The sequence below is a fragment of the Malaclemys terrapin genome, chromosome 8, assembly GCF_027887155.1.
Source record: "Malaclemys terrapin pileata isolate rMalTer1 chromosome 8, rMalTer1.hap1, whole genome shotgun sequence".
Taxonomy (NCBI): Eukaryota; Metazoa; Chordata; order Testudines; family Emydidae; genus Malaclemys; species Malaclemys terrapin.
The window spans coordinates 78,749,027-78,775,531 of record NC_071512.1 but is presented as its reverse complement, the minus strand read 5'-3'; the positions used below and the strand labels follow the sequence as shown (position 1 = coordinate 78,775,531).

Here is a 26,505-nt window from a genome sequence, read left to right as displayed (position 1 = left end):
TGGTCCCAGCTTGAATTGCCCAGCCCTAATCAAGATCAAAACAGTAACAAAACCGTGCAAACCAGTCTAGTATAAATTGATTTTAGTTGATAAATGTCAACTGATAACTTGTCTTTTGAAATGTATAACACTAGTAAGCTTACTTTTTTTTTTTTTCCCCACTGTGCAACTTTTCCAGGTTTGGACCTTATGAGTCTTACGACTCCGGGTCTTCTCTGGGTGGGCGAGATCTGTACAGATCTGGCTATGGTTATAATGAACCCGAACAAAGCCGCTTCGGAGGTAGTTATGGTGGTCGATTTGACAGCTCCTACCGGAATAGCCTTGACTCTTTCGGAGGTAGAAACCAGGGCGGGTCTAGCTGGGAAGCACCTTACTCACGTTCAAAATTGAGGCCTGGGTTTATGGAGGACAGAGGAAGAGAGAGTTACTCTTCCTACAGCAGTTTTTCTTCACCCCATATGAAGCCTGCACCTGTAGGCTCTCGGGGGAGAGGAACGCCTGCTTATCCTGAAAGTGGATTTGGAAGCAGAAGCTATGATGCTTTTGGAGGACCATCAACAGGCAGAGGCCGAGGCCGAGGAGTAAGTACAGAATCTTTTCAGATTCTTTTCACTAGTCACTCTTTTAAACCCTTTCAAGACCACAGCTTTAAAATTAATACACTGTTCATCACAGTGTACTTCTGATCAAGCAAACTGTCTTGGTCGATCAGCCTGGTAATCCCTTTGAAGTTGATTTATGAAGAACTACGGAGACCCTCTGTTTTGGAAGTAAAGAGCAATATAAGCTAAGGTTTTGTTAAATCTCTCCTTTTGTTTGAAAGGTGAAGATAAAAGTACTAGGTTTGGTCTAAAAGGGGTTAAAAGGAGTTGCCTTTTTCCTTGTAAACACTAGCATATTTGCTGGTGGGAAAGTTCTTGGATGATTATGAAAGGTTAACTTGAACCTTTTTGAAGTTTTGAGTAGGTTAAAGGTGCAATGTATATGTAAAAATAAAATGTTACTGTGTATGCCATAAAACAGTTTTTTTTTTCTTCTTCATATGGGCAGGTGAAATTTTAGCTAATTCTTTATTAAACACATGCTTGACCAAACAGGAGGTCTCATTTTAAACTTAGTTCTTACTCTAACTTGTGTCTGGGGAAAGGGGCGGAAATGTCAAAGGTAGGTGTCAAGCAGTTATAGTGGTTTTTCTTAAATTTAAAGTATTGTTTGAAAGGATGTCATCAACTTGAAATCTAGTAATCTTAAACGGAATTAAAATGAGTTTCATATACTACATCTACTTATCCCACTACCTCTGCCAATTTTGTTTTACTTACACATTTCCCATGTTGCTATGTACAAGAGCCAGACAAATAGGAAATAGTGAAACTGACTGCACAAAGTAGAAAAGCTGAAAGATTGGAGAAACATGCTCTACATTTTTTCAGTTTGTTTAATCTTAGATATTATAACAGGGAAAAATATCCAGACAGAATTGATATTTAAGTTGATGGTGTCTCTTTAACTTAATTTTAGAATTCCATCTTTTATTTTTTTTTCGTGCAAATAGTTCACCTACTGAACATTTTTTGCCTTGACCTTAGAGATAACTTACTATCTTATACAATTTGTAAACATACCATGTTTCTTTATGAAGCAGTTTTGTTATAGTAAACTATATAGCTTGTTTGTAGCTTAAAATGTAGATGAGAATAATTTGTATTGGGTCTTCTAAATGCCTGTGTGTTTTGGTTTTTTGTTAAAAAGGTTTACTTATCCAATATTCTTAAGTAATATAGCTGCCATAATCAATTTAGCCCAGAAAACCTACAGATAGCTGCTAGCTAACTTCCAGCTTAGTAATTGAAAGAGATTCTAATTTTTATATTCCTCTGTTTGTCAAACTGAAAGTGATGGGGTTTTAAATTCAGATGCCCTCCTTTTAGAACTGTTTCAGACCTAAAAGTTCTGTCTAAAAATATAGTATAGTACTTTTATCTAAACTTTTTTTCTTAAAAATAATGTTATCAGTTTTACCCTTCATAAAAGAATTATTTGAGGACAATATAAAACAACTTACCATATTTAAAATGCATTGCACCTTTAATAGATGATGGAAATATTTGCTTGTAAAAATGTGAATCACCTGGAAAGACTGTTTGTTCAAGTGTGTACTTCACATCAAATTTAAATACATGCAGTATAAACACACGTGCTAGATACCTTTGTAGTAGTACCTTGATAATTAAATAGATACATTGGAATTACTTGAGAAATTGTGCATGGACTTTTATTTTTTTTAAACTGTAAATATATCTATTTTAAATATGTACTATATTCCAGCCATGTGTGTTTAAAATGTATTCACCATTTATGAATATATATTTTTTTCATATAGTACATTACACTAAATGATTCTGAGATACTCTTAATTTGAGTAATAAAACATTAGTTTTGTTTTTATGATAGTACAGGTATTTCTGCTTATCTGATTCATCCATCCAGTCATGTGGGCTTTCCTGTCTACCTTCTGTTAATCAAGTAAATGAGCCAATAGGAGATCAGTTTTGTGCTGTTATCCCTTGGTTCCTCCTCTTCAGATTACTGCATTGCAGGGCCGCCCGGGGGGGGGGGGGGCAAGTGGGGCAGTTTGCCCCGGGCCCCACAGGGGCCTGCACGAGACTATAGTATTCTATAGTATTGCAACTTTTTTTTATGGAAGGGGCCCCTGAAATTGCTTTGCCCAGGCCCCCTGCATCCTCTGGGCGGCCCTGCTCCATTGCCTCTGAAGAGTTGACTGTCACAGATACAGTTCTCCAGACTTCTGCACCATTATACAGTCTCTTTCAGAGACAAGACAAAAAGGAATTAGAGGACTTGTCATCTAGCCAAATTTCTTGTCCCTGTTGCTGACCTGTTCAGCTCCTTTTTGCGTGGATGTTTTTGCCTCTAAAAGCAATTTTGTAAAGAAGTCCTAAATTCACTGGGTTCACTGTCTTAAATCCTCCTGACAGGGTATGACTAGAGTATATTGGATGTTCTCCAGTAGTCAGTGGTCCGGACAACTTCTGTGCTTTTAGGTAGCCATCAAAATAGAAAAAGCTCGACGGTCATCTCTATTTCTTTGTCCCAAATCCACAAAGAAAACTTCTTTTCTGGCTGTCAGCTGAGTTCTAAAGAACTTGGATGGCTTTCTCGCCAGAAAGAACAGAAGTATCAACTAGAGTCTCTAAAGAGAAGGAGCTGAGGTGTACTGAGCTATGAATTCTGATAGGCATACTCATAGCCTGGACTAATGGTTCTGAATAAGCAGAAACCCAGTTCATAGGTGCACATTTAATCTATTAGTGAAGCATCAACAAGTCATTAAGCACCCAATTTTGATGTGTTTTAATTTAGCAGTGTTTTGTTCCAGAGAACAGATTTTTATCTGCTTAAATGTATTTATAAATATTTACATGTAGCAATTGTGTTGTTTCTGTTGATTTCATATACTAATACTTTTTCTTGATTTCACAAATTTCCAGCATATGGGAGACTTTGGAGGGATGCATAGACCTGGAATTGTTGTTGACTATCATAACAAACCCAGTTCTGCAGCAGTTGCTGCAAGAGGAATAAAGAGAAAAATTATACAGCAGCCATATAACAAACCTGGTGGGACATTTATCAAGAAACCCAAACTGACAAAACCTATTATGATGAACCAGAATAAACTACCTAGTAAGTAATTAAATGAAAAATCATACAAATAGCATTGTTTAATTTCCTCTTTTTAGACACAGGCATTTGTAATGTTTTGCAATTCTTCATTCTTCAGCACTGAAGTTCTCTACTAGGGCTTGGTGTTGGCACAAGTCAAAACTTTATTAACTAGAGGCTTGAAAAACTATAGATCAGATCGGCACCTTGGTGTGTAGATATTATGGTCATGGGCATGTTAGAAATACGTATAGGTAAAAGGTAAATCCATTCAGGTGTATCTTTTTTTTCTCCAACAAATTGTTTATTTAAATAAACTTTCTTGTTCTTTTGTTGTGAAGATAGCTTATCCAATGAGAGTAAGCGTCGTGTTGGTGTGTTAAATAAGTATTGCAGAAGACTGTCTCTAACCAAACAGTGTCACAGCAAATTTGTTATTAAATAATCCCCCTTCATTATTTAAAGTAATTTCAGATCTTGGGATCACTTAAATGCAAATATTAAACCTGGGAGTCTGACATTCATAGGGTTTCCATCCGTCCGTATTTCCCCGAACATGTCTGGCTTTTGTGTCTCTAAATAGCTGTCTGGGAGGAAATGGTAACAAGGTTAAAATGTCTGGGGGTTTTTTCCTCCCTTGCCTGCCTCCCTCCCTTCCATGCAGAGTGCGGCTGCTGATTGGGCGGCTGGGCCGATTGAGCCGCTCCCATTGGCCTCCAGCAGCCAGAGCCCTCCCCTGCTCCCCCCTCCCTCTGTCTGCAGCCCTGTGTAACACACAAACCGACCCACCGGGCAGCGTGTTTTGCCTACACGTGGAGCCAGAATGGTAAGGGGAGTCCGGGGGGGGGAGGTGGGGGGGAGCAGTCAGGGAGCAGGGGAGTGTTGGATGGGTCCCCGGCCTCCACCTGCCACCACCCCTCCGCGCGTTCCCTCTGTGCGTTCCCCCCCCCCCCGTGGGGTCCCCCCTCCTTGCCTGCTTGTACTGCCAGAGCCAGCAGCAACTGCTGTCTGCTGCCCCCGGGTCCTAGCGTCCCCCATCCACTAATGGGAAGACAGGCTGCCCTTACCCTGCCCTTCCATCCTAGCCCTGTGCCTCTCCAACGCCCCAAACCCCTCAGCCCCAGCCCTCATCCCCTCACACCCTAATCCTCTGCCCCAGCCCTGAGCCCGCTCCTGCATCATGAACCCCTCATCCTCAGACCCACAGCCCTCAACCCTGCATCCCCTCCTATCCCCAGACCCCCTCCCCCCTTCCCACACCCCCCCTCCTGTCCTCAAACTCCCTCCCAAAGCCTGCACCCCCTCCCTTTGCACCGCCTCCCACCCCCAAACTCCAGAGCCTGCACCCCTCACCCCCCTCCTGCACATCCACCCTCTGCCACAGCCCAGAGTCTGCACCCAGCACCCAAACTCTATCCCAGAACCTGTACCCTGTACCCCTCCTGCACCCTAATCCCCAGCTCAGGACCTGCACCCTAGACCTCCTCCCCCCACCCAACCCCTCTCTCAGAGCCTTAGGCAGGTGGGCGAGGGTTCTGGGCACTACCAAAATTTCTACAACCCTGCCACCATGCGAGTGGATAAGGGTCGGGGCAGTCAGGGGACAGGTAGGGTCCTAGGGGGCAGTTAGGGTGGGGGGTTCTCAGCAGGGGGCAGTCAGGGGACAAGAAGCAGGAGGGGTTGGGGTTCTGAGGGGGGCAGTCGGGGTGGGAAGTGGGAGGGAGTGGATGGGGCGGGGCACCCCCCTCCCCCACAGTGTCCTGTTTTTTGATTGTGGATATATGGTAACCCTAGACATTCAGCTTGAACTTGGGCATTCTTTTTAAGTATTGAACCTTACTTTGGGTTTCTTTTCCATGCCTGGCTCTGATGCTGTAAGAATGGGATTGTGCATACCTTTATCCTTGTTGTTTTAAAACATATTCCCAGTATACCAATCCTCCGTGGAAAAACTGCAGTGTGATGCATCAGTGCCTGCTCAGGATGCTATGAGTTCAGTAAAGATGCATGATAAATGCTTGCTATTCCATAGTATTTTGTATTGTAGCTGTTGAGACTTGCCAAATCTTAAAAAGTGCATTGTTGTATAAACCAGAGGAATGGAAACTTGACTCCAGTTATGAATTTTTCTACTGTGTTTTAGTTCTTGTCAGTTGCTATAACTAATAGAGGGTGCTCTAAGCAGGAATTGTGAAGTTTTGAAATTAAAAGGTGTGTAACAACATAATTGAAAATAAATTACACAGTATGGAGGTTTACTTCAAAATGGTTTTGCAGTAATTGCAGAGTACCATTTTCAGTAATTGCAGAGTACCATTTTCTTTCCAGTATTGTGGAATCTGTCTGGGGTAAAGAGAGAAAAATATTGATGCCTATAAAATGCTGCTTAAATTCAGGGAAATGAATTTTATGTAATACTTTTATATCTACATTATAGAGTCTAAGTTGGATGTTAATCTTTCCTTTTTTCTGACCACACTTCCTACTTCTCTAATGTTCAAGGCTTTAGACAAAACACTAATAAATGACAGAGTAGTTTTAGTCAGTGGTTTCATTTTCTTTAAATTTCTTCCTAATTTCATGCTTATAGAGCTGAAGACACTTATCCAGGATTCTGCTGCCAAGGTAAATATCCTTAGAATTGGAAAATACAGTTTTGGGACACTCTGGGATGGAGTTTATGAAGTGCACCTTTTAAGAAGAAGAATTTCTTAAATGCTTTTGACCGAAAGACTTTTTGGCAGTTAAACTGGCTTTATAAAATATTTAAAGTAAAAAAAAATTGATCTGTTTTATGTAAAAATTAAAGTTTACGTTTTAGCATATTGAAAACTTGTGATTTTGGGCAGTTTGTCTATTCCATTCCAGTTGTAGTGCATAGTGTCTGCATATATCCTGTTAAAAAACGAGTGTTAATACTAGCTGGCAACTGTACATCTAGTTGGATAGGCACAGGCATGCATTTTAAAATTTTTAACAGGTAGCACTTCACAGCAAAAATGAGTATTCAGTTAAATGAGAACACAGTCTGGGTGACCTTGAGGACGTGGAATTGTTTGTGCAACATAACTAGCTGTTTAACTGAACCTCCAATGTGAGGATGAAAGTCTGAAGAATTTACTTGGCTTACTGCCTTGAATAGTCTAATTGAAAAGCCAAGTCTGCTGACCCTCAGTCTTGTGACCAGAACATGTTCACTGGAACATGCTAGCTATTTAGTAAGCACTAAGTTCTCTGTATGTTGGCAGGTTGAAAAGGTTCCCCTTTGAAACGTGAGCACCGCTGATGTGGAAGCCAGCGACTAAAACTTAGAACAACAAAACACAAAACGTGGGGTGTTTATATGAACACCCCACGTTGTTTTGTTCCAAGTTTCAGTCACTGGCTTCCATATTAGATGTGCTCAGTTTACAGGAAGCTTGTTATGCCTACCAGGCCTTTAAATGGATCTGAGGCCTGTTCTACACTAGAAATCCCCTTTTCTGATATGCCTTGCTATTGTATGTATGGTTTGTCTGATAACAAGGAATGCTTTAAAATTGCTGCAAATTGTACAGTTTGTTTTCTTGGACTGCTGTGGCATACTTTCCATACTGTGTAATGGACTTTCCATTAAACTATAACACACCTTTTTGTTTGTGTGGTTACTCTGCTTACAAGACCAACTGAAATCTGCAGAACAGTTTCTGAGACTTTCACTCAGTAAATGCATAATACTGCAAATCATTCACTTTAAATAGTAAATTGTAAAGAATGGACTGCTAGTTAACCTATTTTGCAGGTGTGCTTTTCCAATGAGGTCCTGTATGAAACATTGCAAATCTCTGGATCCATCAATAATGCCACTTTAGTAAATGCGTGTGAAAATTTATGCAGCTTTTTAAATGGATGCAATGTCATGCAGGAAAGTGGGAGACTCAAGTTCATATCTGGACTAAGGCTTCCATTCCCTGGCCTGGAGAGGCTGGGCATTTTAAAGGTATCTACTGATCTTGAGGGTAAGATGCTCAGGCCATTTCACTCCACAAAACTCCATACCAGATGATTTATGCAGCAGTTAAACAAGGAATCCTTTGCCCATCTTTTGGGTTGAAGGTAATGTGCCACATTGAAAATTTTAACCCTGGAGCGCTTTATTGGGAAATGTAAAAAGAATGTTACGGGTGGGGGATATTCTCTTTTCTGCTGGAGCAGAGTAGTATTCAGTTCCTACATGGAGGGTGAAGAGCCTATTCCACAAAATAAAATACAAAATGTCTTTGGAGGCCAATAGGGAAGCACAGCTCTTCTAAAGTAATTATGAATGTTTTGAACACTTAATACTACTTCTGGTTCCAGCTAGCTTTTTGAAATTCTCTTCACTGAGATGAGTTTGTCATAGGGGTGGGTACACATTTTCTGTTGTTTGTTTGGCTGGACACACGTTTCAGGGGAAATGACCTTTCTTTAAAGTTGACTTGCAAAAGGAAAAACAAATTATACCTTCTTACTTCTTGTGAACGGTGGCCTGAATTATTATTTTTTTTTTAACACATGTTGTTGTTCATTAGAATCCTAGAGCAGAAATACAGAACTATTGTGATTGGTAAAAGCCTGAAAACTGAGCAGTTAAGAAAGGAAGGGATTTTTAGTCAGACATTTTAAAACTTAGTTACTTGGCAACATATTCTTACTCAAATGCCTGAGAAACATTTGACAGAATTTCTTTGCTTAAGATTCTACTATCCCTGCTAAGAAAATTCATCCTCCACTACTTTAGTCCTCTAGCAAAAACCAGGAAGATTTATTATTTATCTTTAAGCTATAAGCCAAAAGTGTGTGTGGGAGGATTTAAAAATTGCTATTCAGTGCCTATACATCATAAATAATCAAAAGGAAACATTAACAATTGTGTTTTTTCCTTGTAGATCATCTTTGTATTTATTTTCATTGTATAAGCTATCTTCACAACAAAAAGGGTGGCTAGAGACTGATTTCTTTTTAATGATAAATTATGTTTTATGCAACAGCAAATATTGCAATGAAACACTAAAATTGTGGGGTGTTTGAATAATTGCGATTTTTCCAGTGTCCCTCCTTGTCACTTACTTGGAAATGCCTTTAGTATCTAGGCAAAATGGGGTTGGGTTGAGTTTAATTCAGGCCCTTATCCTCTAAACTTGCATTGAAATATTAATGTTTACTGATTTTTTTTTATTTATTTATTTTTTTTTTAAATTAAAAATACCCAAAACTTATGCCATTAAGTCACTATGACTTGAATTTATTTCACATTTTGGGACTAGAAAAGATGGTTGTTAAAGACGTAGGGGAAGTCAAGCATTACACTTTCTACTCTCTGGATTTTGGAGATATAAAGTGTTTAATCCAATTCACTATGTGTTCAGGTACCAAACCAGAGGTCAAAAGTGAAGAGGAGGAAAAACGCAGAATTGAGGCAAGAAGAGAGAAACAGAGGCGTAGAAGGGAGAAAAACAGTGAAAAATATGGTGATGGATACAGGTTTGTGCTGTTGGTGTTGTTTTCTATTTAATATCATCATTCCCAGTACAGGGATCGGCAACTTTTGGCACACGGCCGGGATGGTTTGCTTACCTTCAGCATCTGCAGGTTTGGCTGATTTCAGCTCCCACTGGCCGCGGTTCGCCGTCCCAGGCCAATGGGGGCTGCCGAAAGCGGCGCGGGCCGAGGGATGTGCTGGCTGCTGCTTCCCACAGCCCCATTGGCCTGGAGCGGGAGCTGCGATTGGCCGAACCTGTGGATGCTGCAGGTAAACCGTTCCGGGCTGCCAGGAGTTTACCCTGATGGGCCATGTGCCAAAGGTTGCCCATCCCTGCCCTTGAAGCACCTTTTGCTGGGTGCTCTCTATAGAGGAATACATCAAAGGGTGCTAGGTATACAACAGTGTTTTTAAAAAAAACAATTTGTCTTGGAGGAGAGGAGATTGCTCAACTAGAGTACTTGAAACATTTTGAGATATAGTAGCATTAATATTTCTGAAAGTATATTAGTGCACACCACTATGCTTATGAGATGTTAAAATAATCATCTTTTACAGTGGTACCATTTTTCAGTACTACGCCATATGTTTCTAGTACAATTAGATGAATCTACATGCTGAAAGGGTATTTCTGCTATCCTTCTTAAGCTCCTCAGGATAGGAATTGATCTTATTCTGTGTTTCATTTGTCTCCATTTTAAGCATTACAAAAGTGCCAAATTATCTGGGAGGCCTGGGTTTCACACAAAAATGGAATACTTTAGTAAATAAGAGGAGTATTCAGTTTCAAGTATATTCCACTAAACTGTGCCCCAGGAAAATGGATTCATTAAGATTATACCGGGATCTCAAACTCTCCAGAGTGCAAGGGGAATTTTGATGTAAGATTTCAGCTTTGTAGTAAAAATAAATTGAGATCTCCCTGATGTGATCTTATTCTGACTGAAGTGGTTTTTTTTTTTTTTTTTGGTAGTCTTGTGATTATATAGGATTACGTATTATCTGGGTGGAGGGAAAGAAAAGCTCTCTGACTACATCTGTTCCTCAAACTGTCTCCATTTTTTTGGTCCTCTTTCCTGTCCCTGCTGTTTGTACCTTTCCCCACCAATATGAGATTGACACACCTGATAGTTTCGCTATTGCTAAACACTGACAGAGTTTTTGAATATCAGCAATAAAATTAACCAACCTATTTCATTCTACAGTTAACAAAATGTTGAGTAACAGTTCAGTACATGCCTATTTAAAAATTCAGATAGACGTCACTGGCTGGGTTTGCATTCAGCTCACTTTTGGCCCTTACCTTCAGAAACATAGCACTGCAAATTTAGCTTTCTCTTATGTAAATGTCATTAATAAAAATTATAGAAAAAGTTGGCTTAATTTTCTACACTTGCTAGGGAAAAACTTTCCTACTTGTCATAGGTGACTGGATTGAACATGTCCCCACATAAGCCACCTAGGTAATTCTTGAAAAACACTGACTTAAAAAAAACAAACAAAAACTTATTGAACAGTAACACCTTTAACATACATGTTTCTCCTGCTAGAATGGCATTCACTTGCTCATTCTGTAAATTTCGAACCTTTGAAGAGAAAGACATTGAAGCTCATTTGGAAAGTGCTGCTCACCAGGAAACATTGGATCATATTCAGAAGCAAACCAAATTTGACAAAGTAGTGATGGAGTTTCTGCACGTAAGTCATTATGTTCATAGCATCATAGAAATGTAGGGCTGGAAGGGACCCCAAGAGATCATCTAGTACAGCCTCCTGTGCTGAGGCATGACCAAGTAAACCCAGTCCAACCTGTTCTTGAAAGCCTCCAGTGAGTCTCCTACAACCTAAAGCTATTCCAGAATTTAACTACCCTTACAGTTAGAACAGTTTTCCTAACATCTAACCTAAACCTCTCTGCTTGCTCTAGAGTAAGCCCATTACTTCTTGTCCTACCTTCAGTGGACATGGAGAACAATTAATTATGTTTGCATCCAAAGAAGTGGGTATTCACCCACGAAAGCTGATGCTCCTATACGTTTGTTAGTCTATAAGGTGCCACAGAACTCTTTGCTGCTTTTACAGATCCAGACTAACACGGCTACCCCTTTGATAATTAATTATGGTCCTCTTTATATGTGCACTGACAGTGGCGTGTAGAGTTCAGTCACGGCATGCAAAGCTAGCACCAGTAAAAATACAGTGTATACAGTGAGGCCTGGCTTACGTAGAATAGAGTAAGTGCCCTGAACCCCTAGGGTATATACCCTACATGGCTCTCTACATGCCCATGCCGTGCCTCCCATGTCTGCACTTCAAGTTTTAGTAGTGTAGTGTCCAGTTGCCTCCCCACTGCCAAAGCCTTTTCCCATGGTGGAGGAGAGGAGGCAGTGGGGAAAGGCTCTGGCGGGGGTGGGTGGGGGTGGGGGGAACGGGGGGGGAGAGGGAAGAGGAAAGGCTCTGATGGTGTGGGGGAAGGGAGCAGGGGAAGCAGTGGTGGTGGGATGGGGAGGGAGCAGGGGAGATAGTGGGGAAGGGCTCTGTCCGCTGTGATTTCTTGAAGATAATTGTTAATGGTTCTGAGATTGCTTCAGCTAGTTCCTTAAATACCCTTGGATGAATTTTGTCAGACCTTGCCAACTTGAATACATCTAAATTATCTTGATTTGTAGGTCACTTGCATATTGGAGTTTAAATTAAATTGTACCATTTATCATCTTCAAAACAAGTACTTAATTTTTCATTAGATCATTTCACTCAGGAAAAGGGTTGTCCATGGTAAACACTACTGAACAGAAAGGCAAGTTCAGAATTTTTGAAAAGTAGCATTGCTTCACAGCTAGTTAACAAAATAAGCCATTATTGAAGTTAATAGTTTTGAATGTCTTTGTTAGCCACTATGCCAGAACATTCCCTTGGAACTAATAATAGTTGAGATGTACATATCTAATAATCAAGAGTAGAAAGAGATGGGTAACTTTCAAAATTTAGTATGTTTCTGATTTGGGGTGTTGTGTAGGTGGAGAAATACGTCAGTCACTTAAAACTGATGTTCTGTTTCCCGCATTCTAGGAGTGTATGGTGAATAAATTCAAGAAGACAGCTATGCGCAAACAGCAGACTAACAACCAAACTGAAAATGTCCAAGTTGTTGAAAAAGATGTAATGGAAGGCAAGTAACAGACTCCATATGAAAGTGCATGTTTTGGGAATACCCAGGTCTTTTTTCTTTTCTTTTAATTTAATTTTATTCTCATTTGAACATGCTGATCTGATATTTGGATTAAAATCTGCTGGACTCTTTAGACTCTCTTTAAAAGCTGTTTACTCCAAAGGCAAGTCTCCTCATTTTAGTTCTAGAATTCTGGTCGCCAGTGCATCTGTAGTGTTAAAGGTCTCAAAACCTTCCGAAACTAGGTACTATTACTAAGATTTTGAGTCAGATTACATGTCACTTATTCCACACCCTTCCTCTTTTGGGATGAGATTCTGTTCTGGGCCTTTAAGAAGTGCAGCACTAAACTTGCAACTCGGGGAGGTGGTGGGGTAAAATGACTTTTAAGCCTCTGGTGTAGCCATTCTAGGGCTGTCCTAGGGGCTAGAGAAGCCCTCGGTGTAACTTAGCCCTAGAGACTTTTCTGAATTACAGTGACCTCCCTGCCTTATGAGCTGTGGTACTGTGTAAGCAGCCCTGCCCCAACACCCCTCTCTGTCCAGATGGAGTTTCTATGCTGGGTCTTACAAGGAATCTTCAGGAGGCAGCATTGTGGCTGTTTTCCGGAGTGTGTGCACTAAGAAGAATCCTCCCTCGTGCTACTCTGGCCCTTTTGTAGAGCATATAGTGGCCAGGATCTTACCCTTGATCTTTGTCTTGTCTTAATTAGCACAGAACTTATCAGATAAGACATCCACTGGATCAAAGATCCACACGATTCATGTGTAGGCAGGCCCCTTAGACCTTTGGTCCAGTGGATGTCATATCTGCTAAATGTGGTGTAAATTACGGTGTACTATAAAACATTTAAAATAGCTTAAATTAAACTATTTACAGCAGTTCTAAAAAGTCATCCCCTTTTTTTTCGGTGTATAGGAAAACCTTTTCATGTTAGCTTGTTAACAGAAAACCTTGAATGCAAATATTGTAAGTTTTTAAGTAGAATTTGAGTCTTGCAACTTTTCCTGTCCGGGGGGGGGGGAATTCATATATCCTTAAGTAGGGCAGAGTGGCAATTCATACATCTACTACAATAGGATCAATCCTATAGAATTTTTTTTTTTAACTTTAAAAATATCTAAGTACCTTAAATAAAATTAGGTTCTTCTTTGAGTGCTAGTCCCTATGTGTATTCCACACATGGGTACCTATGCATGCCGTGTACCCGAGTCCAGAAATTCTTAGTAAGCAGTGTCTGGTGGCCTTCACATGCACAGTTGCTATCCTCGTGCTGCAGACGGAAAGCATAAGAGTCAGTGCAGGCTGACACCTCTCCTGTTCCATCTTACTGCTACATGGCCTGCCTCAGTCCTGGTCTACACTGAGGTCGACCTAAGATACACAATTTCAGCTACGCGAATAGCATAGCTGAAGTCGGCGTATCTTAGGTCGATTTACCTGGCTGTGAGGACGGCGGCGAGTTGACCGCTGCTGCTCCCCCGTCGACTCTGCTTCCGCCTCTCGCGAGCTGGAGTTCTGAAGTTGATGGGGAATGCGTTTGGGGATCGATTTATCCACGTCTAGATGAGACGCGGCTAAATCGATCCCCGATAGATCAATCCCTACCCGCCAATCCGACGGGTAGTGAAGTTCTGCCCTCAGAATCCTCTGGGTCCACAGTTTTCCCCAGCTTGTTTCATAGCAGTCTGTAAATATATATTGTAAATAGCTTTAATATTTAGCATAGTTAAAGTTTTGCGATAATTTAGTTAGTTTGGCTTAGCTTTTCCCATTTTGGGGAGTCCCTCCCTGTGGATTGGGACTAGGCCTGGTGTCCCAGGGTTCAAGAATTGCATATCTTGCCCTCACTCCTTCTCCATGAGCATTTAGCATTAGTGCTACCACTACTGTCTGGGTAAGATGCATATCTCAGCAAAGTGCAGTATTTGAAATTTGTTTTCCCCCATGAATATGTGAAGCTCATGATGTTCAGCTTGGGACACACCTTATGGAGAAGGCCATGAGATCTCACTTGGATTCAGGCAAGGGAGACTCCCCTGTACATTTACCTTAACTGATGAGCTGCAATCCTCTGAGGATGAGCTTAGGAATGGAGCCTAGAGCTGCCAAGCCCAAGGGCTTTGCACAAGAGGGGTTCTCTCATAGATACAAGGACAGATCCCCATCCAGGTCTATTCCTAAAAGAAGAGACCCCTCCCTGACTCTGTCTAGGTCAGGTGAGCCTTCGCTCACAATTCTGAAGGGCTCAGGACCACTTAAGACTCCCGGGCGGGTGGCTAAAATGCATAAGAAAAAGGATCTGTCAGGACTGCCTTTGGTTCCGATTTCTAAAAATAAAGACTGTCGTCCACTAGCTCCATTTAAGAGTGCTAGACCTGAGTCTTTGGTGTTTTTGTTTTTTAAATAAATCAGATATTTGAAATATTAAAGTGAGTTTGATTTATTTGCCCAGGAGCATCTGTATGACTTCTTTCAGTTAAGCAACTCTGTCTTACTTTGGCAAATTTAATTAGCATGAACTGAGCTTTGTAAATGTTTGCTTGTGTATGACTGATGTAGACAATAGAGCCTCATAACTGTGGTAATGTCTTGTTTTCTTTGCTAGGCGTTACTGCTGATGACCACATGATGAAAGTTGAGACTGTTCACTGCAGTGCTTGCAGTGTGTATGTTCCTGCACTACACAGTTCTGTTCAACAGCACTTAAAATCTCCTGATCACACAAAGGGAAAACAAGTAAGATTTAGTATTTTATAAATGTGTAATGCTTAGTTCGTAATTACTTGTTCTGTGAACTGCTGAAGGTACAGTCTAATCTGAAGAGAAAATAGAATGCACGTTTCCCTTTTAACTTTAGAATCTTATGTTTTGATACTGGGCATCTAATGAGGAGCCATAACATAAGCTATTTGACAAGAGGGCTGAGTTTGTGATCTGTAGCTACGGGGTTTTTTAGTTTTCTTGTGATTCAGTGTAAGCTTTAGATTTATATTCTGACTAATAAGTATACACTCTGATATGCTAGTTTTCTAGTGAAAGTAATGGTTTACGAAGGTTCAACTTTCCAGTAACAGTGTATACATTAATAATAAGGTGCTTTATGGCTGCCAATCAGGATCAAAAGAAAATCAGTGGTGACATACTTCTCTAGTAAATTCCTCGATCTATTAGAAATTGAAACTAATAAGAAAACTTACTGCACTAAATATTCAGGAGTACTAAATACTGTTCTTGGTTGAATGCATGAAATAACTGAAAGGAATTGTTGGAACAATAGTTATTTAAATTTATAAATAGGAGTTTAGAGCATTGATTTAGGTAATTATTTATAGTGATATTGCACTAGTATTTCATTGTCCTTTCCCGTCTATAGCAGACTTTAATGTATACCTAGTGCAAGGGCTACATTCATGTATTTTGGGTGGTGCTGCTGCCATCATTTCCTCTGCAGGTTTCATATAGACATATGCATGCCACCTCACTGTTGTTTAAAGCCAAGGTGTTTCTTCTAATTAAGCACTTTTTTAATCAGAAGGAAAAGTCTTATATAGAAAGAATTAGAACAGTTGAGAAGTAGTAGTGCTACACAAAAACAAAATTTCCATTGCAACTTAAAATGCTTCATTTTTAATTTAACTAATCTCATAAGGTGAATGGTTGAAAGAGGAACATGACTGGAAAAATGGTGGTAGCTGGTGAGTGGGGCTTGGAGAATAATATAAATCTGCAGTAGTTTGGACATTCCCTGTCCATTATACAGTTACTGAGATTTTGTATATTTTTAATAATTATTATAATAAATTATAGAAAATGCTATGCAAGGCAATCTGCTCTGATACGTCAGAGAACTTTTTTGCATTAGCGGCCAATGTAAGTTTAAATGTGCATTAAATACATTCAGAGAAACCAGTTACATGGTTGCAGTTTGTAATGTAGATGAGGGCTTAACTGTCCCTAGACAAGGCTAAAGCCATGGGCCAGTCCACTCACCCACATACAAATATAGCTGTGTTGTACTCAGTTCCTCTGATTTCATTTATTGTGTAGGTTGGATTGTGGATGCCAAGAATTAGTGTTTCCTGCTTCGACAAGAAATGTGTAACAGCTCTAATGTAGGAGCCCCTAACCAATATAGCATTAATTAAATTTGTATCACATGACTATTTAAATAGATCAGGTTTGTAATAGTTACAATTAAATCCATTTCATAGGCCTACAGAGAACAAATAAAAAGGGAGAGTGTACTGACTGCTACCAGCATCTTGAATAACCCAATAGTGAAGGCACGATATGAGCTGTATGTCAAGGTAAGATATGAATGGAAAAAATGATACTGTCTTCTCTGATCTTGTTTATGGTGTCACCCTGTTCTCTCTACATCCCCCATTGATGCTAATCTCAGTGCACGTTTGTCTCCTCTGCCTTCTTACAGACCACCCCAATCCATGGAATACCCTCCCATCTTGATTCACTGAGCCACCTCTCTACCCTCTTTTATGTACCTCACAAAAATTTTGTGATGCCAATAAGTCTGCTATTAACACTTTTAAAAAAAAAATCCTATTGTATTCCCATTTTGGGGTGTCCTAGTTTGTCCAGTCTTGTCTCTTTTTTAGTTTTTAAGTAGACTCATGTTGAGTTTGTAAATTAGGTGCATTGTTGATGCTTTATTAGTAAATAACAGTATGTATGACACTGACTCTTGCAGAGGTTGCAGATTCTGTGACTTTGTATTAAAACTGCACTAATCCTTTTGCCCAAATATCCTACTTCATCAGTAATATAAATTCAAAGATTCCATTGCACATCTCATAACTGTCATACTAAATTGCTAATATGTCCAGAGACCACTTGATTATTCCACTTCTGTTTGCTGCAAAAGAAAATTACTAGTCTGATATAGCGGTGATATACACCTCTACCTCGATATAATGCTGTCCTTGGGAGCCAAAAAAATCTTACCATGTTATAGGTGAAATCGCGTTATATCGAACTTGCTTTGATCCACTGGAGTGCACAGCCCTGTCCCCCTGAGCACTGCTTTACCGCGTTATGTCTGAATTCGTGTTATATTGGGTCACATTATATAGGGGTAGAAGTGTAGTTTATTTCAGTGTCCAAATAATAGCAGTCTATGCCACCATAAACATAGAATTAAAGTATCTTTGCAACCCTTGAGCAGGACATCTGTTGGGATGCCTGTGAATGCAGTTTCATATATAATGCCCAATTTTCTGGATCAACTAAATATACCCTACTTTGATATTTAAACTGTAGTGAGAGTAACTATAAGTAGGTGTCAAAATAGCCATCATTTTGTCCGTACATAGGTGTCAAAATAATACTGATTTTTCAAACTATACTGACAAGAGTAAAATCTTCAGGAAAAATTACAAGATTGCAATCAATGTGTCAAATAACCAGGATTTAAAATGTCAAATTGTTCTCATGCTGTGAGATTTAGCATAGATGCATCAGTTGAAACCATGAGCTCCAGCCTCTTGAGTCTTTAATTAAATTCTACAAATATACAGAATTTGGACTTATAGTTCAGTATCCTTAGCAAAACATTTCTAGCCCGCAAGCTAAGCGGGGCGGGGAAAGAGAATAGAGGTAAATTTGTTTAGGTGACTTTAAAAATGCATTTCTATACTTTCAAATTGGAATTTCCTGGTTTTCTTGCATTTAGTTCTTAAAGCTGATAGTTTAAAGTGTCTTTCCCTGAAGTTGCAGATGGTAAGATTGAACATATACAACAATTTAAAGAATTTTGAGTTATATACACTTTACACTTACTGATCTATTAAATATTCATTTCATTACTGCCAAAGATGAGTTGTGATTGTACCTGGACAATAGCAACCTACAGTTGACCTGCAAAGGAATTTAAAAAAAATAAACAAACTATTCTTCTTTGAGAATTTGTGGATTCCACTATAGTGTGTGTGCACATAAACCTGAAATCTTTTAGCCATAAGTGTCCCTTTGGGCTGCATGTGCAACCAGTGTACTTTTGCACCTCTTACAGGAAGGGTATAAAAGGCAGAGAAGCACCAACTGCCACTCAGTTCCTTCTAACTGCCTGTAGTAGTGAGTAAGGTGGCCAACTTGAGTTCTTCTCAGGCTCAGGTTGGCCATCCCTGAGCTACATGGCATTGTAGGCAATCTCATCATACCATCCCCTCCATAAACTTATCAAGCTCAGTCTTGAAGCAAGTTAGCTTGTTTTTGCCCCTACTGCTCCCCTTGGAAGGCTGTTCCAGAACTTCACTTCAACTTCACTGATGGTTAGAAACTTTCATCTAATTTCAAGCCTAAACTTGTTTACAGCCAGTTTATATCCATTTGTTCTTGTGACTACATTGGACCTTAACTTAAATAATGCCTCTCCCTCCCTGGTATTTATCCCTCTGATGTATTCAAAGAGAGCAATCTTATCTCCCCCACAGCCTTCTTTTGGTTAAAGCTAACCTAATTTCTGCGGTGGTATTCTGCAAAGATTCAGCTACTAGTTGGTACTCTGTCTCCTCATTGATGCATAAACATGATCAAGACCAAAATAAATAAAAGAATTTTATAATACATTACTTTGGGTTTGTAATTAATTATGTTATGGAATACTTACTGTCTTTGAAGCACTCAGGGCTTTTAGTTAGCTCTGTTAGGGTCCATCTGGCCGCAGATCAGCATATAATCTGTATGTTGATGGTCATTTGATTTTTCCCATCACCCTATGTTACGCAGGTTTTTAAAAGGCCTAATTCATATATTTCCACCAATATTAAGGAATCATTTGCTACCTGGGACTTGAGCGTGATTCTTATGTCTGATGGACCCTCCATTTGAACTTGTCATCTTCTTTGTATCACCTCTCTGTTTAAAGTGATGTTTTTGGTAGCCATCACCTCAGCACACAAGGTGAGCGAAATTCAAGTTTTGAAGGCTGGCCCTCCATGTGCTGTTTCATAAGGACAGAGTTACATTTAGGCTACATCCAAGATTTTTACCAAAAATAGTTTTGGACTTTCATATAAATCAGTTTCTTCCCTTACTGGTATTTTTTCTTAAGCCTCTTGACTCTCTTCTGTGGAGATTAAACTCTACACATTTAGACATTCTTAGGGATATGCCCTTTTATCTTTTCACAAGGAAGGCTTTTTGTAAATCATCTAGACTTTTTTTTGTAGCTTTTGGTAATAAGTCTGAGGGGCAGGCTGTATCCTCTCAGACTCTGTAAATAGGTTAGACTGCATTAAAATTTCCTATTCTTTTGAATAATCTACCTGTTCCCCCTCAAGTTAGGATACGCTCTTCTAGGATCCAGTTGATATCTATGGCTTCTTTCAGAGGGGTTCCTATTTCTGAAATTTGTAGAACAGCTACTTGGAATTCTGTTCAGACATTTACCAATCACTGCTTCATTGTTACAGGTTTTAGATCAGATGCCAAGTTAGGTAGGGCTGTTCTACAGTCGTCATTTAGATAGGACTTTATCACCCATCCCCTTGAAGGATAACTGCTAGTTCTACAGTCAGATCCATGTGGGTAAATGCCTGAAGAAGAGAGGTTACTTATGTTACAGTAACCAGAGTTCTTCAAGATGTTTTTGTCCACATGGATCCCAGGACCCACCCTCCTTCCCCGCTGAAACAGAGTTCTTACCTGGATTTCTGTATTCGTGAAAAAACTGACTGGAAGTTTGGGCTGCTTTATACCTTTCCTGCAAGAACCATCTATGAAGGTACACAGGGTGCGTTCACAACCCTAGTGGACGCTTGTATGTCTTAGGTGCACTTGTCTGCATTGGGATCCATGTGGACAAAAGCATCTTGAACTCCAGTTACTGTAAGGTAAGTAACCTCTGTTTTCAGGCTCTGTGTGTGTGTATCTCAAAAGAAGGCATAAATCCAGATTCAAGTATTGCTTTTTTAACCGTAGAAATATTGAAGTTATCAAGTTCCATTCATGTCTGGTGTTGTAGTCCTCCTAAGTAGACCTTGAATAACACTGTGGTGCTTGAAAAAAATCTTAAAAAATAAATAAACTCCAAACTTACATGGCTTTCTTTACACATCATAAGCAAAAAACGCAGAAGCCCAATATTTTTTTCCTTTTCAGATCACCTTTAAGTAATACTCTTAGAAAACTAGTTGTGTTTTAATTAGTAGCTTGTGCAAAACAGCTGTCTACATTTCATGTAATTCCATTGTTTTTATTGCTTACTGTTAATACATAGTTCTTAAAGGTGTACAGCAAAACAAAAATGTTCTGTATTGAATGTCACTACTAAACAGGGAGAACATTCAGGAGAAAATTAAGTTTTGACTAATCTATTTAAAATACACTTCTGTCTTTGAAATCTGCTTGCTACTTCCTGGTTCACTAAGGCTAACCAAGAATATGAATTTCAGATCAGACAATTTCAGTGGTCAGTGACCATTAAAAGGTTCATAATTCTGGGTTTAACTTGGTTATAATTTTGCCTTATAGTTCACCTTTTTGACATAGAATTGTCTTCTTGAGAATGAATAGACTGACTTAGTGTGAATAAGAGAAGGTAGAAGGAAACCAGTTTTTTCAAATTCACCCTTCAATCCAGAAAGCAAAGCTGCTGGAGCTATATGAAGAATTGCTTCTTTGTGAAGTTTAAGCATGCTGTTTTATCTATTGAGTTGTTAATGCTGACATGATACTAAGGTTTTAGCTGCATATCTAACACTGAGCTGCTGCAGACTGAAAGCACCCAAAACTGTTAAGTGCCAGTTCTGATTTCATTAGAGCCAAATATTGAGATCATGATTTCTAACATCTAGAGATTTGTACTTCTGTTTCTCACTTTATACTCATGTGGTGTCTGTTTTAAATATAAAAATTAGATGTAGCCCATCATGAACCTCGAAAATCCATTTTTTGATCTCCATGTGTTGCCCCAGAAATAATGTAACAAATATGGGCATTATTTCAACAGTTTTTTCTCTTACATGACTTGACAGTGCATGTTTCTGCTAAATAAAATTAAGATTTCATTTTTAATGTCTTAGATTTTAAAATATTTGAACAGTTTAATTTCTCTATTTTAGGGTGAAAATCCTTTTGAAATTACTGATCAATCTCAGGATCAGCAGGCGGGGGAAGAAGAAGAAGAAGACAAGGCTGATGAGCCTGCTGAAGAGGAAGAGGAAGAGGAGGAGGAGGAGGAAGAAACAGAAGAACAAACTGACTTCACCCTTGACCAAACTGAAGATAACTAAATGCATGAAAATGAAAAAATTCAAATTGAAATACAGCTTTTTATTTCTGTTGTAAAGTGGCTAAATGTAAGACCTTGTAATAGTTTCACAGATGAGACTTGTGTAACATCCCCACCCTATGCATGCATTCCATTATGCGGAGAACTTGTTTATATAATTTCAGTGTTTCCCATTTGTTTAAAATGACATTAAGATGATTTTAGTTGAGCTTTTATAGCAACCAAACTGTTAGAGCTGATTAAAACATTTTGTGTTGTATATTTTTTTAAGCTTTCATTTTCTTTTTTTGGTATTGAAAATTGACTATATTATTAGTGTTTGTTCTAATCACTTGAGAAAGGTAGTTTGAGGGTAAATATTCCAAGTGCTGTGTGACACAATACATTATGCAGCTCATAATATTTACCCCTTAGGGCTACGATGCATAAACTTAAAAATTGTGCTGTGAGTGTGGCTATTTTTTGGACTGTATTGCACACTGTATAGTAGTGTACATGTTATAAACATGCCTTGTAGCTTTTTGTGATAAAATGTACCAGTTTGTAGCAATAAAATGTTTTAGAAACATGGGTGTTCTTTTTTGTAGTTAAATACTAGCAAAAATATTTTTTTTCTGTAGTTGTGGGGAAAAGTCTGTAAATAAAAATTCAAGTATAAATCCCACTAACCCAATTTGCGAACCTACCATTCCATTTGCGGTTCAATGATTGACATGGCACCCTTTATTTGATGCTTCACAGTTTCAGTCCCCACGTATCAATATGCATTCCATGCTTCCACCTGGTTTGTATATATACATGGGGAGCGTGTGTGTGTTTGTGCACACTCTGCATACAGTTCTATCCAGTTGGGGTGAAAGCCCCGTGCTAGCCTGCTGTGGAATATCTGTCCTTGTGGAACCTTGTTACATGCATTAACATTTAATATGCTTTGATCTAGTCCTCTTTTGAACTGGATTAATCAAAACACATGAACAAACTGTTAATTTGTAGCTATATCATTGCCATTTTTATCTTACAGACAGGGTTGAGAATAAAGGAGCTAGGGGGAGGAGGAAGGAAACTAGTTGTGGAAACTAAGAGATAATTTATGTGATACAGACCAGGTTGGAGTTTCTAGACCATTGATATAATCTAGAGTGAAAAGGTGAGCAGGGGTTGGCTGAAAGAGAATGTTACTTCTTGTGAAATATAAGGTAGGTGGTCTGTGAGATTAAAACATATTCAAGACGTGATCATTGACACTGTTTTGCTGTGCTCCATATTCTTTGAAAATATGCTTATATAGATATGATGTAGCAGATATACTTTATGCAAGATGGGTCTTGTAAGGTATCATGGGAAAGGTTATGATTTACTGAATGTGATTATCCACTTCGTATGCATATATCATTTCTGTATCTAAAGTTAGGAATATGGACTATAACAATTACAACTGGGTGTGTATTGGGAAGACACTCACAAGACGACAGGCCATTAGATTTGATGGGCCATCAGGAAGGAACAACAGAACCATGAAGTTACTAATGCCCCTCCCTCCTGGGAGGGGTCTGGGGATGTAACTGTGACACTATTGGGTCAAGTGGTCTTGTCACCTGGTAGTAAACATTATCTGGGACTTCTTGTAACTTTCCAGTAACTTTCCACTGAAAGGGAAGGGGAGTCAAGTTTGGGGAAACAAAGGATTCCCGCCTTATGTAAATCTTATTTAAGGGTGGGGAGGAAGGCAAACGGGACTCCTCCTCTCCATGGCCTGTCCACCCAAGAAGAAAGACTGCTAATGACACCTGAAAGGAAGGCAAGGGGGAAGTCCAGACAGATGGGTCCAGTCTGAAAAGAAATAACTGGAACTCTAAACCACAGAAACTTTGCAACTGGCCTAAGAACATTTAGGGCAAGAAATTGTATTTTGTAACCTGCTTCTTAAGTATATTGAGTTTAGCTTGCATATTTGGTTTTATTTGCTCAGTAATCTACTTTATCTCATATTCACTTAAAATTCACTTTTTGTAGTTAATAAAAGTATTTCTTGTTTATAATATAACCCCATTAGTACAATTCACACGGGGTCGGGGGGAGATGCTGTGAATACTTTCCTTCACATTGAGGGAGGAGGCAGATTTCATAATATATCTTTGGGTCTGCACTCCAAGGGAGGTCGACACCTGAGTGCTGGGGAAAGTCCCTTAAGCTGAGCTTTCCCAGAACTGATCTCAGTGTCTGTTTCGTTCTGCAGTTGGGAGTGGCTCTGCCTGTGTGTGTGCTAGAGGAGGCTTAAGAGCTTGGCTCAGCAAGACAGGTAAAAAGGGTACCCAGGCTGGCATAACAGGCGAGCTCAGCGGTATCTCAGCACATCAGATGACATCCTAAAAGGGGCAGCCTGTCACAGATATGGTCCCTAAATGTATGTATTACTGAGATATGTCTGAGCTGCTATTGGCCCGAATTTATCAGGTACAGGGGGTAGTTTGAATTGAGAGAAAATAAAGGCAGGTGGCCATAACTGTTGCACCAATCTGAATTGCAAGCCTCCTTTTCCAAAGCTGGACTTGGTTGAGTGTGTCCATTTTGTGAAAGTCTTGTAATGGAGTTAAGATCGAATGTGGTATTAGGAAATTGTTCATCCCATTGCACTTTGTAGCCCTGGGTGATCTGGCAGAGTTTCTTTCTGGGGTGATTGTTCTGGCCAACTTGAATGTCTGAATGAACAGCCCATCAGGGTTAGCATGGGATCTCTTGGCTTTCATGGCAATCATAAGACAGGTCTTTAATAGGGAAGGGTGGTTTCTGGCTAGGTACATATGTGGTCCCCATTACTGTAGTTTGAGTATTTCAAACATTAATTACCTTATCCTCTGTATCTCTGGAGGACAACGTTCCACAGGCTCGGCCTCATTCTGAATGTAGCAAAGTCAACCATAACCCCCATTCAAAGAATAGAGTTCATTGGAGCCCTCCTGGATTCCAGTCAGGCCAGAGCATTCCTCCCGGAATCTCGCTTCCTCGCCATGAGCGCCATCATAGAGGATCTCAGAAGATTCCTTACCCCTACAGCATGGAACTCGGGCATATGGCTGCTTGCACATATGTGGTACAGCATGCCAAGCTGTGGATCCAGCCTCTGCAGGCTTGGCTAGCCCAGGTGTACAAGCCGAACCAGGACCACCTAGACTGGTCACACTCACTCTTCAGGTCCTCAAGTTCCTCCGGTGGTGGCTTGACCTGCAAACAGTATATGCGGGAATACCCTTTTCCAGACCTCAGCCATTGCTGTCCCTAGTCACAGATGCATTGTTAATGGGATGGGGGGGTGCATCTAGGAAAACTCAGAACTCAAGTTCTTTGGTCCCAGGCAGAACTTCTGCTGCACATCAACGTCTGGTGCGGTGCACCTCGCTTGCCAAACGCTCCAAACCCATCTACAGGGGAGATGTGTATTGGTATTGACAGACAATACCACAGTAATGTTCTATATAAATAGACAGGGTGGTGCTCGCTCCTCTCCCGTGGGTCAGGAAGCCCTCAAGCTGTGGGACTTCTGCATCACCCACTCAATATATTTGAACGTATTATACCTTCCGGGTTCACAGAACAAACTGGCTGATCACCTCAGCAGGTCTTTTCATGGCCATGAGTGGTCTCTCTGTCCTGATGTCGCGATCAACATTTTCCAAAGATGGGGATTTCCCCAGATAGACTTGTTCGCGACATGGTGCAACAGGAAGTGTCAGCAATTCTGCTCCTTCATGAATCATAGCCCGGGCTTGCTTGCGGATGCCTTTCTCCTGTGCATTTCTGCCTGTGTGCATTTCTGCCTTTCCCGCTCATCCACAAGGTCCTCCTCAACGTCCGATGAGAGGACGCATCAATAATCTTGATAGCACCAGCGTGGACACGTCAGCTGCTAGACCTATTAGTCTGCTAGACGCCTATAACTCTGTCCATGGTCCCAGGCTTGATCACACAGGACCCCCTTCACTTCCAGCTTCCCAATCTAGAGTCTCTTCACCTCATAGCACGGAAACTCCATGGCTAAACCCATTAGAGCTTGCATGCTCAGACTGGGTTAGGGAGGTTCTCCTTGGCAGCAGAAAGCCATCCACTTGGGCCATTTATCTGGCCAAGTGGAAGAGGTTTTCAATTTGGTCTCTGCTGAAGGACACTCCTCAATTGCAGTCATTGATTCCCTTCACCCTGAACTATTTACTTCACCTAAAACTGCAGGGCCTGGTGGTATCGTCGATAAAGGTACACTTGGCCGCTATTTTGGCTTTCCATCCTAGCTCAGCTGGATGGTTAGTATTCGCTAACCCCATGGTTGGCTGCTTCCTCAAAGGGCTAGATAGATTGTACCCGCAAGTAAGGCAGCCGATTCCTCCATGGAATCTCAACCTGGTGCTCTTGAGGCTGATGGGCCCACCCTTTAAGTCCCTAGCAACATGCTCTCTCCTTTACCTTTCTTGGAAGGTGCCATTCCTAGTGGCTATAACATCAGCGAGAAGGGTGTCTGAGCTCAAGGCCTTGATGTACGAGGCTCCTTACACTGAGTTTTATAAAGATAAGGTGCAGTTGTGGTCACATCCAGCTTTCCTCCCGAAGGTGCTCTCGCAGTTTCGAGTGAACCAGGACGTTTTTTCTTCCGGTGTTCTTCCCTAAGCCACATGCTAATAACCAGGAATGGATGCTCCATTCCCTAGACGTCAGATGAGCATTAGCTTTGTACATTGAGCGGATAAAGCCGTCTCGGAAATCGACACAGCTCTTTATTGCGATTACTGAGCAAATGAAGGGGCTCCTGGTGTCATCCCAAAGGATCTCTTCATGGATCACAGCATGTATCAGGTCATGCTGTGACCTAGCAAAGATACCAACCCCAGTATTAATGGCGCACCT

The 26,505-nt window shown here is 40.3% G+C and overlaps 1 protein-coding gene across 1 annotated transcript in view; it reads left to right on the top strand.

Moving 5' to 3' along the window:
- Nucleotides 1-22,180, top strand: part of ZNF326 (zinc finger protein 326) — a 31,096-nt gene extending 8,916 nt beyond the window's left edge. Inside the window, exons 3-10 of the mRNA XM_054036877.1 lie at nucleotides 179-584; nucleotides 3,516-3,711; nucleotides 9,078-9,192; nucleotides 10,741-10,888; nucleotides 12,260-12,359; nucleotides 14,968-15,098; nucleotides 16,574-16,669; nucleotides 21,443-22,180. Coding sequence (XP_053892852.1) covers nucleotides 179-584; nucleotides 3,516-3,711; nucleotides 9,078-9,192; nucleotides 10,741-10,888; nucleotides 12,260-12,359; nucleotides 14,968-15,098; nucleotides 16,574-16,669; nucleotides 21,443-21,613 — 1,363 coding nt within the window. The 3' untranslated portion in view covers nucleotides 21,614-22,180. The remainder of the gene's footprint in view (nucleotides 1-178; nucleotides 585-3,515; nucleotides 3,712-9,077; nucleotides 9,193-10,740; nucleotides 10,889-12,259; nucleotides 12,360-14,967; nucleotides 15,099-16,573; nucleotides 16,670-21,442) is intronic.
- Nucleotides 22,181-26,505: the final 4,325 nt, after the last annotated feature.